Raw genomic sequence first — 16425 nt, 5'->3', positions numbered from 1 at the left:
CCCTCAAATTATTCTGCATGTTGGCTTCTAGAAATGCAATATTTCCTTCAAAGTAATCTGACATTCAGAGTATAATTACCTAAAATACAATGAAATTTGGTTCATAATCCTGATTTAAGACTAGAGGGGATTGTGCCTAATCTGGAATGATCTGCCTGAGAAGCTCAGACAAACCAAATGATTTTCTTTTAATTCATTTCTCAGAACTCATTTTATCATTTTATTCAGCCTACAATATGAATATTTGTATGTGTTTAATGCATGGCATCTTATATATATGCTACTACTGCTGTTTTTGTTTTGACAGCTGCTGCTATGCAAATAAACTTTATTATTATATCATTATATTATTATCCCAGCCTATAACCCACAGTGTCTGTTTTCTGTCCATATGTGTTTCATTAGGAAGCAGTCCGCTGGACAGCCCACGCAACTTCTCACCTAGTGGACCTGCCCACTTTTCCTTCGCCTCTTCCAGAAGGTTGGCATCTCTCCTTCAGTCACAGATGCAACATTACAAGAATTGGTGTGAAGTAGTTCAGTGAAACTGTCGTTAGGATTATTTTTATACATACACACACAGTGAAACTCTTCAGGGAACACACCAACCCACACACACACACACACACACCAACCCACCCTCACACACACACACACACACACACACACACACACACACACACACACACACACACACACACACACACACACACACACGCAAGCTGCATGTCCATGCCCGGTCTTTGTCCTACAGCACGCTGCTCCCAGCGCGTGTCTGTGTAACTGAGGCGTGACAAAAGGCCGAGATGAATGAGTGGAGGTGCCAGGATTTAGCCCAAACGTGGATCCCTCATCACTCACTCAGAGGAAGAGTCTGGGATGGCCAGAGGAGGCCTGAGGGAGGAGAGGAATGAAAGGAGCAAAAGTGTAATTGGATAGATTGAGAGGAAGTAAAGGTGGTGGAATTGCTTCAGTAGAACATCACATTGTGTTGTTTGGAGAGATTAAAATAGAAACTCTGTTGGAGTTCTGGCCGTTGAAAGTGATAGAGAGAAACAGCTTTCATACTTTTTGAACATATGTTGTTTCCACTTTTATAATTCGGTTTTGTTTTGTTTTCTTCTTCTCAGGGCTGATGGTCGTAGATGGTCTTTGGCTTCTCTTCCTTCCTCAGGATATGGCACCAACACGCCCAGTTCAACGGTAAGACTCAGTTCAGGAGCTTTAAAGGAGGGAAAAGCCAAAACTTAAATTCTATGAATCAGCATTTCAGCACATCTTCCCTTGTAAGAATGAAAGCCAGTAAACATGGGACATATTTAGCACATCGGAGCACATCAACATAGAAGCAGAGTCATTCATAGCCTCCAATATTAATAATGTCCATATTCTAAGAACCAGCATCAGAATAGTTTTATGTTTTCTCTCAGTTCTCATTTCAAAGAGGGAATTTCACACCAAAAAGACTAAATTTGGAAGATACAATGTTGGCTGCGGCTGAACTTATGAACTGTGGATTTTTTCCACATCTCATCATGTTAACAGCGACCAAAAACAGTTTCTGTGTGCGTATGTTCATATGTGGATGTGCTTATTGTTTAATAGAGTTGAAATAAGTGAACTTCTCCTTTAAGAGTTTACCAACATGACTCTCCAGCAGCAGCAGCAGCAGCAGCCGCTGCACCTTATCTCTTATCTCTAAGTGTGTCCTTGTAACATAAAACGTGTTGCTATCAAACTACACACAACAGTGAAGCAGCAGCAGCCTCCTGAAGTCAAGTCTTGTGTGATGGTTCTTCTGTTTTCACACACGTTCCTTCATGTTTTCTTTTCCATAGTGTGACAAGGATCAAACACTGTACTTTCTTTCATTTCTAGTTTCACCAGAGAAATAGGAGAAAAGTAAGAACGCTCAAGTGTGGGATTTGCTTTTTCTTATGTCACTTATTTAGCCGCATAAGTCATGAAATCAACACACAAAACCATGTTTTAGATTTTTCATCCACTGCCAAATAGACGAGATCAGTTTTTGTATCCTTTGCATGAATATGTATCTCACTCAAAGAATTTATGTGCATATATTTTCATGCATAAAATCAGCACGAACTATGCTGCTTGTAAATTCATGTTCTGAAGTTGCCTGTTCTACTTTTGTTTCGTTTCGCTTTGAATTGATTACACGGCACGCTAGCAGCTAAATGCCATGCATACGCAAACACACACGCCCCTGTGTATCTTTAACTTTGTGCTTGCTGCTGCGAGTCTAAGCCAGTAATCTAAAAAAGCATTTAAAAACATGCATCACATGTAAACCTGAACTAAAAATAACCAATCAGTTGCTAAGATATTATCGACCTGATTTATCTGCGGCTGATGACTTGGCCTTTCTGGGAAAAAGTGGAGCAAAGATAATTGAAATAAAATGTAACCAATCTACATTTCTGCCTCGCAGTCACAAAGTGCTCCAGCAACTATTTCTCTATCCATCACTTTATCCCCGGAGAAGGGAGAGAGATTGATGATGAAGAGTTGCAACAGAGACAAATAAAAGCGTAGTGTAGGTGGAAGTGAAACGTGTTTGGAAGCAAACAGAGAGACAACAACAACTGTGTTCACTTTGTCTGAGTGAAAGATGTTTTGAGTGTAAGAGAGTACTCGAAGAAATGAACACTGCCAAGGTCCATTTGGTAAAGAGTCTATTTGAGAAATAGACCTTAATGTGTGTGATGCTCCGGTGAAGTAAAGGTGTTGACTCATAATCCTCTCGTTCCTATATGTCTGTGAGCACAATCACTTCCTCTGCATCTCTGCTGCTCTTCACACATCATTTCTTCCATTGACTGCCTCTCACATACGCAGCAGCACATATAGACACACACACACACACTGTAAGCTACTCATTGATCTCTTTCTACTGGTAGATGAGGTTGCCGAGTTTCCTGCGTACTCCTCTCCACCTCCATCACCCCCCCCCAGTACCCCCCTCCATCCTGTCAGGTTTCAGTGCTCTGCTGGTTCTTACATGGGCCATTACTCGCTTGATTAGTTACAGCAGGAACCTTGCATACTGAACAGAGGAGATGAAAGGACGAGACTTGTGTGTGTGGAGGAGTTTCCTACTTGAAGAGGTAGATATGAAGCAAATTTATGCAGAAAAGCTGAAGAAATGGTGTGAAATGTAAACAGCTGAAGGTGAGGGTAAAAGGTGGAGGAAGTAGGAAGAAAACTACAAACTTCCTGAAAGGAGTGAGACGGGATAAGAGCAATGTTTCATCTGTGACGACCATCATATCCAATGTCATTTCCCTCAGTCTCCGAGCTCCCTCTGTCTCCGGGGGAACTTCTTAATTGATTCTGTTGACTGGACCTGCTGCATTCACAAACATCATCATTTCATTGCTTTCTGCAGCTTGCAAGTGTCTGAGAGCTGAATGGACTTTCTAATGGATTTTTATAGCAGAAATCGTCATGTGGACAAAGCCAACGGTGGGGTCCCGTTGGGAGATGTGTTCATTAAGCCTCCCATTGATCCAGGCTGGATTTTCCCTCCTGCGCTGAAGAAAAGTCTTTTGTTTAAGACCGAATAGCACTGCCATTAACCCCCCGAGGCAGCAGACACTTAAGGCAGCAGTCGACTTTTACATGGAGTGACTCTTTGGTTCCCTGCAGTCTTTTTCCTCTGTTTTTCACATTATTCTGTTTTGCCCTCCTACACTCACTCCTTCTGGATATTTTCCTGTTTCTCCACCTCTCTTCTTTCCTTCCTTGTGTTTTTAACTTCGCTCTTTGTTTCAGTTTTTTCCACCCACTCACATCATAGTACACCTTGTGCTCTCCTCTCTCCTCTCCTCTCCTCTCCTCTTCTCTCCTCTCCTCTCCTTCCTCTCCTCTCCTTCCTCTCCTCTCCTCTCCATCCTCTCCTCTCCTCTCCTCTCCATCCTCTCCTCTCCTCTCCTCTCCTCTACTCTCCTCTCCTCTCCTTCCTCTCCTCTCCTCTCCTCTCCTCTCCTCTCCTCTCCTCTCCTCTCCTCTCCTCTCCTCTCCTCTCCTCTCCATCCTCTCCTCTCCTCTCCTCTCCTCTCCTCTCCTCTCCTCTCCTCTCCTCTCCATCCTCTCCTCTCCTCTCCTCTCCTCTCCTCTCCTCTCCTCTCCATCCTCTCCTCTCCTCTCCATCCTCTCCTCTCCTCTCCTCTCCTCTCCTCTCCTCTCCTCTCCTCTCCTCTCCATCCTCTCCTCTCCTCTCCTCTCCTCTCCATCCTCTCCTCTCCTCTCCTCTCCTCTCCTCTCCTCTCCTCTCCTCTCCATCCTCTCCTCTCCTCTCCTCTCCTCTCCTCTCCTCTCCTCTCCTCTCCTCTCCATCCTCTCCTCTCCTCTCCTCTCCTCTCTTCTCCTCTCCTCTCCTCTCCTCTCCTCTCCTCTCCTCACCACATCGATTAAGGCGTTTTTGCCTTTTCTTGTTTTTGATGTCCTCTTTTCCATCACTGGATTTCTATTTTTAAACTATCAATGTTGCAGCAGATACAATAGAAGCATTGAAACAGTCCAATAACGAGCGTTTCACTTTTTTAACCTTGTCTCTTCTTCATGTCTCTCTGCAGTCATCCAGCTCGTCCCAGGAGCGTCTGCACCAGCTGCCCTTCCAGCCGACCATGGACGAGTTGCACTTCCTGTCCAAGCACTTTGGCAGTACAGAGAGCATCACGGACGATGACGGGGGCCGACGCTCGCCGCACGTCCGTCCTCGCTCTCGGAGCCTCAGGTCAGAGCACAGCGGGTCATGGGCGAAGCATAAGAAATCCCTCCACCAGGCCTCTAGCTCCCTTTGATACGTCTGTTTTATATGCATGTCATCCCTCACAACATGTCTTCAAGTAGTGAGAAGTAATCAGATATTTTGCTTTTTTTTTATTTACTGTATTATTTGATTATTTAAAAAGAAGCCAACATTACTTAAAGGCTCTTTTGCCAGTAGTTGATGTATGCAGATGGATGGATGCTGAAAATTAACCAACTTGAAGCTGTTATGAAAGCACATTAAGCAACATGAAAGGGAAATTTTAATTAATGTGCAGGAACAACTTCATTCTGTCATGAAGAGACGTGGAGGAGCTCTCAATCATTTACTGGGCACACGGGCCTTTTTGTTGCTTATCTGGTATAATTCACCTTTTATGTATGTGTCAGTGCTGTTGAATGACTGATTCTCTGTGGCTGCTGTTTAATGAGAATAGAGATTCAGTTCTTCAGCTCTTTTCTCATTAAGGACAATATTTTGCAGTGTTATTGGTTTTCTTAATGAGGCTACTTGAAAGCAAAAAACATCTTTTCTGTTTATGTAAATCAACACATGCTGTATACTTTTTTCTCCAGGTTTCTCATATCACCATCGTATCATCATATACTATATAATAATAATAATAAAGTTTATTTATATAGCATTTATTAAAAAACAGAGATTACAACCTACGTTACAAGGACAAAATGAAAAAGAAATGGAAAAATACACACATGCAGACAAATTTATCCAAATTGAATAAAGAAATAAGGAAAAATTACATTTTTAGAAACATTTAAAAAACTAAAAACTATCAACATATAGTATGTCAGTAAACAGTGGAAGAAATATTCAGATCCTTTAAGTAAAAGTACCACAACCACACTACGACCTTTACCAGGACCGCAGGGTCGAGCGGAGGTGTGCGGGTTAATTTATGCTCTAGAACGTAACCGCTGTGAAACAACCAGAAAATAACGTTTTATTGATCTGATTCACCGACATCTTCATTCACTCTCTAGCTCGCTCGACTACAGCTGCTCTCTCTCTTTTTCTCTCGTCTTTTTTTAAAATGAGTCAGGAAGCCGACAGCGAAGTCTAACTTTACTAACGTTACCAAGCAAAGAGAAATGTCCTCCCCTCGTCCTAGTAACGTCTTTAGTCTTTTGTCCCATTTCATAGGGGAATATTTCAATCCCTACCCCTTGTAACTCTGTTGTTCCGGCCGCAGTCCGGTGTGGCGCCACACTACCTCCGTTCAGATGAATAGGACGACTGGCGTTTTCGCTGCACCGCCTGATTTGGTGTGAATGCAGCTTTAGTCTCTCTGTGTCACTCATAGAGAGAAATGGTCGCACGTTAGAAATGTTTTTGAGATAATAAAAAGCAGATTTGGTGATAAACCCCACATGAGCCTTAAAGTTCAGATCTGAGTCGAAGGTGCGGCCTTTGACTCAGATCTGGTTTCTTGCTTGGCGGCTCAGGATGAGTCCAGGGGAATTTAATGTTGTGACCAGATTCTCTCTCTGAGCCTTTGAACCTATAACTAGAATTTCAGTTTTATCCTGGTTGAGCTGTAAGAAGTTTTGTGACATCCAGACATTAATATCTATCTAAAAAAAAGAATCAGTTGGTCGTGTGTCATCAGGAGACACGGCCACATAAAGCTGTGTGTCATCAGCATAACGATAGAGAGAGATGCACCAGTTGTATGAAAAGCTGCGCTCAGATCATTTAGTACCAACACTGAAGGTTTATTGGCATCCAAATGTATCCTGATATCATCAACTACTTCTACTAAGGCTGTCTCATGATGCTATGATTAACCTGAAAACCACATTAAAACATTTCCAATTTATTGAGTTAATGTAATTGTGTAATTGTATGAACACCGGTTTCTCTAAAATGTTGCTTAAAAATGGAAGATTTGTCTGTAGTTACTCGGTAATGACAAATCAAGAAGCTTCACAAGTGCCGTCTTGAACGCTGTGTGGAATAAACCTCACTAATTAGAGTGATTAAACATTGCTAGCACCTCCTCAGACACTGAATTAAAAACGTTTTTAAAAAAGGAGTCTCATCGACAGATACTCGACCTGATGGTGTCTGTCATCACATTTAGAAGCAATAAGCCGGTTGCTTTGGTCTGTAACGGGGTTAACGAGGTGATCGATGGTGTTAAAGAGCACTCTGGGGCTGCTTTTGTTAGTGTGTATCAGTTTAGAAAAATAAAACTATCCGTCCAAATTGCTTTATTGTATATATATATATATATATATATTTTTTTTTTTTTTCTGAAATCTGTTCATGTACATATAACTTGGTTTGGCATCATCTGCGCGCTGCGATCCGACAATCCTTCATTGTTGTAGCGATGATCAATGTGGAGCCACTGTAAGCTACTAATTAAAGGAGAAGTCTGTAAATTCTGTATTATTGCAACCAAATTCCATGAAAAGACCAAAAGCAACGATGAACTGATCCAACTGATATTGTCTGGTGAACCCAAAGCCTGATATAGTTTTATTCTCTGTGCCATAGAGATCCACTGTTGTCCAAAAGCTATTAAAACACACCAATGATCCACTCAGCTGTACTTGGAAACATGTTCCTTTATCACCATGAGCACTTAAGTTTATTTTAGTAAATCCCACATACATTGTCCTGCTGCTATGGATACAAACTAGCGCACCAAATCTGTATTAGTCTGCAGCTGAAAATAGAAAAAACATCACTATTCGCCGAGCCATTCTAAGAAATGATGGAGCTTTTTTAAACAATGACACTATGGATACATTTTTTTAAAAAGATTTACATCTTTAGAAGAGACAAATGGGCTAAAGACAGAGTAGGGTAGTTGTAAAGCATTGAGAGGTAGACTATTATATGGTTGGTTTTGGTCTTCTTCTTATTAGATTTGTTAACAATAAGAAAAATATAGAATAACACCTGACCAATCCTTTAACTGATATGATGTACGACTGGGTTGTTAAATCTGTAGCATTATATTTTAAAAGCTAATGATATGTTTGGTGTGTAAAATTAACTAACTAGTAACTGTAATTGTCAGATAAAATGTATTAGAGTTGTAAAAAAATACAATTTAGTGAAGTAGAATCATAAAGTAGAATTGTAGTCCTTGACGTGAGTAAATGTTACTTTCCACTATGTTATTATGTCAGTATCAGTCCAGCCTCGGGTGCTTTGTGCCTCTCCAGAGTGCAGCAGTTTGTCTATTAGCAGGAGTCTCTGGTGTACGCTCCCTCCAACCACACCTATTATAGCCTTCCCTCTGGATGCAACATGCCCTAACTACATACAACACGTCACTACTTATTCAGTTTTCATATTAAGCTCCTCAGCAGTTGTTGGCCTAGATAATATTCTATCTTGTGGCTTCAGTGTACAGAATGCCTCTATTGTGTACCTTGTCTCATTATCACATCATTCTATGGAGCTAAACAGTCATTTGTTTCCCCTCAAGATGTCTTTTATAATATGTTTCCCCTCTCTGAATGTCCATTTCAGTATTCAGAGTATTAGATGATGTGAAATAGAAGTATTACAGATGTTTTCGGTCTTTGTTTGTGCATGTGTGTGTGTATGAAAGCGTGTACGTGTGACTCCTCATGTGTTCATGCTTCTTTCTGACGTCTATACCATGCTCCTGATGGATTAGTGTGGCACGCCATGCAAGAAACACACCGGAGCCATTAGATGAGCCAAGAGTACTGAATATCTGAGCGGCCCATTAGCATAAAATACAGACAGGACGGACATGTGTGGAAGCAGTGAATTATTCCTTCATTCAAGTGAAAAATACAGAATTGCATCTCCCTCGCTTTCTGTCTCAGCGGCTGCCTCACCTCACTCTATCCTGCCTTCTTTGATTTTCTCAGTCAGTGTTGTTTATTACACTCCTGCGCTGTGTGTTTGTCTCTCCTCAGCCCGGGGCGCTCTCCATCCTGCTATGACAATGAAATAGTGATGATGAACCATGTCTACAAGGATCGCTTCCCCAAGGTCAGCGTCACACAAAAATAACACAACAGTGTAAACTGCACCTCCGCATGCACATTCAAACACAAACACAAACATTATGGATACAGTCAGTGGCTACACCCTGCTACACTGAATTACATTTTCATTTGCATGTTAAAACATTTGGTAGACTCTCTCATCCAAGTTATGTATTCAGTCTCTGTTTGCTTATATAACTTGCCTAAAACAGGACTAGTATCATATGACACGTTCATCACGACATATTGTGGCATTCTTCAGCGTTTGAAGCATTTAATATCTACGACTAACCGCTTCAAACCGCCGTCGTTCATCAACCTTCAGGCTCTACCAGGATTGGCAGCGCTGCAGCTCGCTGACATTGTAGTACAGCGTGTTGCCAGATCATCGTGTCAGCTATCCCCCTTTATCACTCTTTTTAGTCTTCATCAAATTAGCCCACTTGCAGAAAACACTCTGTGTAGATCTTACTGGTAACACTGGGAACACTGGAGTGAAAGAATAAAATAAATAATAAGCACCTTGATGGTTGGTTGGGGAATTTACACATATGGTTGAAAAGAATCCTTAAATCATGTGTTGAGTGGTCATTCAGTAGATTTGTAGTAGCAGCAGAGTCATATTTCAAAACAAGAGGAAAAACAAAATATTTATTTGGTCTTGAGCTGCTGAGCTCGCAGGGATCATGAGGACAGTTCAGATACTTTGAAGAGAAGTGTCTGAGGTTTGTGTTGGAAAGTGTGCAGTTTCCTGCAGTTCTGATCTCCACTGGGAGCTCCATCTACCACCGCGGTGCAAGAACAGAGACTATTGTCGACACAGCGAGCAGTAGATCAGATAGAGTATTTCCTGCTACAATAAAAAGGTTCCACCAGAGCCTGGGAAGTACACAGGTACCAGTATAGCCTTGGCTTTGTAGGGTAGCATCAGGGATTTGAATCTGATGTAACTCGATACAGGAAGCTAATGCAGGGAGCATTGAAGGGGGGTGTTTGGGCAAGTTCAGGCAGGCTGCTGCATTTTGGATCAGTTGGGAGGATCTGACTACCTGCATGACAATATCAGCTATCAGAATATTGCAGTAATCTGAGCAACACCTGCAGCAACACTAGGGCGGCATCATGGGATACATATACAGTATGTCATGCTGATGTCCTGAAGGATGAACCTGCAGAATCGAACCACAATCACCACAACAGCTGAACAGCTACAAACGAACTAAATGAAAATCAAAGCACAACAATGGGGAAAAAAGAGAGGAAAGACCTTTAAAATGGAGAACAAGTGCATATTTCCAAAAGCTGTACATAAGCACACCTGTCAGTAAAAAAGAAACAACACAAAAGACTGTCCAAGTCATTTTGCAGCCTACGTGACCACCGATAGGGCCGATGCCACCAGCCGCCTCGTTGCCCTTTTGCTTTCACATCACTCACATTCGTCAAACCCTGGATTCAGTAAAGTCCACAGGGATCTGGATCACACAGCTCCCAAAGATGTTTGTTGCAGCACATTATACATACTGCATGTTGCAAATATTACCTACCACCATAATGGACACTGTTAAACTTTAATAGTCCGGGATGCATCCTGATATGATGGTACCATGATGCACGTATCTATGTAGCAGACTCGGGCATGCACATGCTGTATTGAGATGGTGGCTTTTAAATGATGCAACCAACTTATTATTTTTCAAAACAACAAATAAAAGGACATATTATCATCATCTCATAAATACAAGGCAGGATAGATTAATGGATTTATGTTTCTTTATACCAGATTCTGACTCGCAGCACAACAGAAACCAGAGTTGATTAGACATTTTCCACTCTTTAAAAGTTTACGTGCACATTGTATCCTTGTCTTCTTGTTTTCAGTTGATGCTGTAAATCAAGTGATTAGATGTGTAGTCAGATTCCTTTATGCACGGTTCTGTTGTATTGAGCTGTTATCTTCATACGTCTCACTTTTATTGATACTTGCCATTCTTCTCTGACCTCCAACATAAAGAAAGCTTTTAGTCAGAGGGCTGTCAGTGACGTTTTGTTTATCGCACTATTCTTGGTAAACTGTTGACACCGCAATGCATGAAAACCCCTGGATGCTGGCCATGTCTGAGACACTTGAGTCCACCTATCTGTCACAGGCACAAAATCAATCAGATCACATATCCTGCTGAAGGCCGATATAGAATCAAACTGTAACCAAGTATCATAAAGTTGTTGCAATGCATTATATACGAAAACATGGCTGCATGACTCAATGTCTAAGAGAGCCAACTGTTAGTATGAAGGACGAAGTGTATTTCTCCTTACAGGCAGATGTACTAAAACGTCTCACACAAACACAAACACACCATCATCCTGCACTCATTCACAGTGATGCATTGTGAAGCAGTGTTGAGGAGTCATCCCACACACTGTTGTACGGTTCCCAGGTTTGTGAATGAAGGCTCAACATGGCTCAACATGACGTACCTGACGTCGGCTACTGTGCTGTAGAAGCTTAATGTATCTTATATTGTGATAATAATGTGTTTTTCTTTAAAATATCTGCCACGTGTGCCTGCTTCACGTTCCAAAATATTATCTGACTTGCTTTTCTACGCAATGTTTTGTATGTGCACAGATTTATTAATGACCACAGAAGGTCTTATAATGTCTGAAGCATTACATGTTCAGATGGCCCAGCGTGATGAAAATTGTCTTTGGTGATATGATTCTCATGCAATGACTAATTTAATCTCAATCAAAACCCTTAAGTACAACACACACCGGCCAGATTATGTAGCATCGTATCATTTGACACCGACGTCACACGGTCGGCTGAAGAAGTAGTCGAGGTGAATGTGAAGAAGATGCAGCTGCATGTCATCTGCATATTCAGTGAGATTCAGTGAGCATCAAGATTGAAAAATAGCAAAGGCTAACATACTGTAGAGAATGAATCAGACAAATGTCATTACATTGCCAGAGTGTGTTAGTAACCCATCAGAAATTCAGTCCTAAAACATATGATAAATGAGTTAAACTCAATATATTGAAGTCTTTCAATATGTTTCATTATCTTCTCAACACTAGTCGGACAACTTGACAATAATTCAACTGTTAACCGCCATCTTGTTCTCAATTAGGCCACAGCTCAGATGGAGGAGAGGCTGGCCGAGTTCATCCAGAACTACTCCCCAGAGTATGTCCTGCCGCTGGCCGATGGGGTCCTCAGCTTCATCCACCACCAGGTAGCGGAGCTGTCCAGAGACTGCCTGACCAAATCACGTGAGGGCCTCATTACCAGCGTGTACTTCTGCGAACTGCAGGAGAACCTGGAGAAGCTGATGCATAATGTGAGTTGTGGAGGTGGACAAGAGTGTAAAAGTTCCTCGAACACTACAACGTCCAAACTGACTTTATCTGTGTCTCTGTGTCTTTCTCTAACAGGCTTATGAGCGCTCAGAGAGTTCAGAGCTCACCTTCGTCATTGAGCTGGTAAAAAAGCTCTTTATCATCATATCTCGTCCAGCCAGGCTCCTCGAGTGCTTGGTGAGTTTAACATCACTATGTGATAGTGTGGCCTTTGTTTTGTTTGACAGTTAAGCAAATCCAGGCTCCTACAATCACTCAGAGATTCTCATCACACACTGATACGGATTTACCAAATGAGCGTTTATTGAACCAAGTGACAAGACTGTCGGGGGGGCTCTTTTAAATTCTGAATGAGTATGTTCTCCTTCATCTGTGAGGAGAGACTTCTGTCCTCCCACATGGAGATGAAGGGTCGACTCCTTCACGCTGAAATGGCGTTAAAGAATTAGCAGAGCAGAAGTAGGCCAGGCGGTCCACAATGGATTCAATCTGAAGTGATGAAACACAGGTTCACAGCTGGAAGCTTTTCTGTCACTATTTAAAGGGAAGGTTAAGGCTTTTTGAATCTTTGACATTGCATTTGTTTTACTTGTTCTTTATTTAAGGGTGAAAAAAGGCCTAATATCTTTCTGTGTGTGTGTAGTTTGGTTGGGACAAAGAGACATAAAGGGGACTGAATGTGCTTATTCAAGGAATGTGCATTCCATTCAGCTCTGACTCACAGCTTTACAATATAGAAATGAAAAACCTCCAAATCGCAGCAAATTAGCAGCACAAATACAGACTCAATGCCAGCACTCTGTACCTATAAAAGAAGTATTATCAAGCTATTGTTCTATTCCCCTATTAGGATTACAAACATGAAAAACACATATGCACAGATTTAAGATGAACATAAAGCAGCTGCCTGCTGTTGCCGCTGAAGATGCTCGATTGAAGACTTTGTTCTTCACCTTGTTTATTCAGGAGAGATGAAAGTAATAATTTGATCTTTTGAGCAGCCTTCAGAAGAACTTGAATAGTTCTTATTTTAGCACCTTATGGTCACAAAAAAGTTCCAAGACTTTATAAAAGAACAGCTTCCACTGATGCCTGCTGAGACCAAGAGGAGATTTCAATTTCATATTTCAATTTCATTTTCTTTCTGCTGTTAATCTTGAGAACAAAACTCTCGTCTCTACAGGTAGGATTAGGGATGATTCATCATTTAGATATAAAACAGGGTACGTACATGTAGCTATCATCACTATACACTGTTATTGTTGTGTCTGTCTACCTGTCTGTGATTGAGCCGTGCCAAAGAGGAAGTCCTGTTACTATGTGACAGACGATAAAGTTTCTTGAATCTTGAATCTTGAGTATATACAGTATGTCAGACAGGATGTTAAACCCTAAAAGGAGTGAAAAAGATTTAATTAAACAATCAGTCCAAGTGGCTGCATTTAAATCCAAACCAGCGGCTGTAGAAACACAGAACCAGAAAGGTACAGTTGTTTCCAGTAAACCCTCAGCATTCTTAATACATGAGATGTGCTGTGGATGTATGAACGTACTGTATTATGCAGCAGAGTTCATGGTTTTGTTTAAGCTGTGTCACTCAGACGTGCTGCACATCCTGTACTCTCATCGCCTCAGGGTGTTTTTCCAACTTAACTTGAAACTGTAAAATATTCTTTCCACCTCCACTACTCTGTGTGCACATGAAATCAGCCGGGAGACAGAGCCGTGTCCTTGGCGTGTTGATACATACAGCAGCACGTAACTCACCCCAACTTACTCATTAGTAACAAGCCTCTTTATATACACAGGAGGCTCAGCCATACCTGCATATCAGCTCACTGATTGATGGCCTCACATGTTCGTCATTGGTGTGGTCCCCCCCTCCCCCCCCCTCCCCCCGGCTCATCTTTCCGTTGTCAAGGCAACCGTCAGAAGAGGTCGATAGGGTCAGGCCGGCCCTTAGGTTAGACAGGAGGAAGACACACAGAGATAAAACGTTGTCCTCGGATGTAGAGTTCATTTAGCATTCAAGTCAGTCGCCAAGTCTGATTCGGTGAAAATGTCACACAGTCCGTAGGCTGTTAGCTGCAAGAATATTATCCTGGAGGAGAGCAAGCTATCAGGGAGGCAGGTTAATGCTCCCTCTCCGTTCTCGCTCTTTTCTCTCTGGTCGAGGGGAGCAGATATGAGAGAACAGGGGAGGCAGGAAATGATCCTGGCTGCCCCAGGCTCCGCTTTCTAATCAAAATGTTATTCCACCAACAGGAATGAAACTGAATCCCACAGGATACCATGAAAGGCTGTTTCATTGGAGAAAAAGGATGTTTTTGGGAAAGCAATTTAAAGTTGGGAGGTGTATTAACACCGACTGGGTTTGTTTGACAGCCCTGTTGCAGTATTTGGTCATGAATTTGCAGCAGGTTGAAGTAAATCCTAGTTTAGTTATTATAACTTTTGCATTGTCGGTATTATGTGGTCCAGTCCATCAGTGGTCATTATCTGTTAGATATTAACTCTTTTGATGCTGTTAACAAGGTTGTTAGTCAACATGGTAACACTCAACTGTAAGGCTGGAAAGAAACTAGGTTGTAATATCTGATAAATTATCTTGCAATATCTTATCAATATATTGGCAGGAATCATGATGGTTTGGTAAGTTGATAAGTTTTGTCGTGATGTTGAGCCGGAGCTGTTTTGTTTCTGTAGATATTGAAACTCTGATCTGTTCTAGTTTCTGGAATTTCAGCCTTTTACCACTTTAGTATTGATTAGTTCTGATATGTAAAACTGAAACTGAAAACTTATCATAGTTAGAGATGCATGAAGCATTTTCCTCTCCTGATTCCAAGTAATGATCCGATATCAGTGTTTCTTTTTCCAAAATTTTAAATCTGTATAAGACACTCTGTGATTTGTTGAGCTAAACGTTGAGTCGTCGGCTCCCCGTGACTGAGAAATTGTTACTCTCAGTGGAAACATTGAAATTTATAATGACAATGTCAAAGAAACTCTATTAAATGTGGACCCCCATAAATAACATCAGAATTAGTGCAGTAAATAGATTCTGTTCAAGCTGAACAATTTGGAGGTCAATCGATTATTTGCTTTGAAGACAATGAATTGGCAATATCTTTGATACTCAATCAATAGCTTATTTTTAGCCAAATATTGACTCAAGTCCTAAATGTGAATATTTCCTGTGTTTTCTGTCTCCTATGATCGTAAATTAAATCTTCAACTCTTGGCTTTGGAAAATTGCTATGGGCTTTTTTTTATTTATTTATTTATTTACAATTTTTCAACAAGTTTTAGATTAAACGATAAATCAAATCAACAGTGAGAAAATAACTGGATGATTAAAAATTAATAATAATTAGTTGCACCCCTAATACAGAATATGAATGAGTCCTGCTTGTCTGAAAAATATTGAACCATTTTAGGGCTTTATTTTCCTCAATATCACGATGCATATATGTGACCCATATGACTATACTGTCATTATCGTTGTCATAATATCATGATGTTCACCTGTCATCAGTTACCTGTGAGAACCAGTCTTTCCCAGCAGTGTGACATCATTCAAACTGCTGGATATAATTTAGTCCCTTTTCTTTAAGAAGATATTTCACAAGAAGGGACAAATGTTTCTTTTTGTAATCCAACACATCAAACACTTCAGTGGTAGCAAGTGTAGACATGGTTTTGTTGCTGGTCTTCAGACCTATCTAAAGGTGTTAAATCTCTGATTATGTGGACTTGAGCACTGAAATAAAGTGATTTAATACGTTCAGAGTGTTAAATAATCCACAATAATTTTGCTGTGCTACATAATTTGTTCACCAGATTTCAATCTATTACTTTAGCTCTGATTGATGAAGTTTCTTTTTTCCCTCCTGAATGTTGTCTGCTGTAAATTCTCTGAGTAATTTTATCTGATGCCAGATATTCAGATACTCAGACATGTCAGCCTCAGCTTTAAGGTGCGTTTATATTGGCACATCAATCTTTTTTCCTCCAATAACAGGAGTTCAACCCTGAAGAGTTCTACCATCTCTTGGAGGCAGCAGAGGACCACGCCAAGGAGGGACAACTGATGAAGGCAGACATCCCTCGATACATCATCAGCCAGTTGGGGCTGACCAGAGACCCGCTGGAGGGTAAGTGAGAGAGAAAAAGAAAGAAAATAACTATTCTGGGATTCATTGTACATAAGCAGCCTGTTCTTGTACTGAATTCACATAAATCACAAACAAAAACAAAAGATTT

General features: G+C 41.1%; 1 protein-coding gene and 1 long non-coding RNA gene across 3 annotated transcripts in view; one reads left to right on the top strand and one right to left on the bottom strand.

The window, feature by feature from the left end:
- Window positions 1-16425, top strand: part of mast1a (microtubule associated serine/threonine kinase 1a) — a 75686-nt gene that overhangs the window by 36224 nt on the left and 23037 nt on the right. For both annotated transcript variants that reach the window (XM_042431842.1, XM_042431833.1), the window contains exons 4-10: window positions 406-481; window positions 1131-1203; window positions 4599-4759; window positions 8722-8797; window positions 11931-12140; window positions 12235-12336; window positions 16184-16316. In XM_042431842.1, the coding sequence (XP_042287776.1) occupies window positions 406-481; window positions 1131-1203; window positions 4599-4759; window positions 8722-8797; window positions 11931-12140; window positions 12235-12336; window positions 16184-16316 (831 nt within the window). The remainder of the gene's footprint in view (window positions 1-405; window positions 482-1130; window positions 1204-4598; window positions 4760-8721; window positions 8798-11930; window positions 12141-12234; window positions 12337-16183; window positions 16317-16425) is intronic.
- On the bottom strand, window positions 1139-9243 carry LOC121910603. The gene is made up of 3 exons (XR_006099688.1): window positions 9086-9243; window positions 8641-8739; window positions 1139-1222 (listed from the first exon to the last, which is right to left on the bottom strand). It is a non-coding gene; the product is annotated as an uncharacterized LOC121910603 (long non-coding RNA).

This window comes from Thunnus maccoyii, chromosome 2 (assembly GCF_910596095.1).
Source record: "Thunnus maccoyii chromosome 2, fThuMac1.1, whole genome shotgun sequence".
NCBI classification, from domain to species: Eukaryota; Metazoa; Chordata; class Actinopteri; order Scombriformes; family Scombridae; genus Thunnus; species Thunnus maccoyii.
The sequence above is the reverse complement of the archived record's forward strand: the minus strand, read 5'-3'. Positions and strand labels throughout refer to the sequence as shown.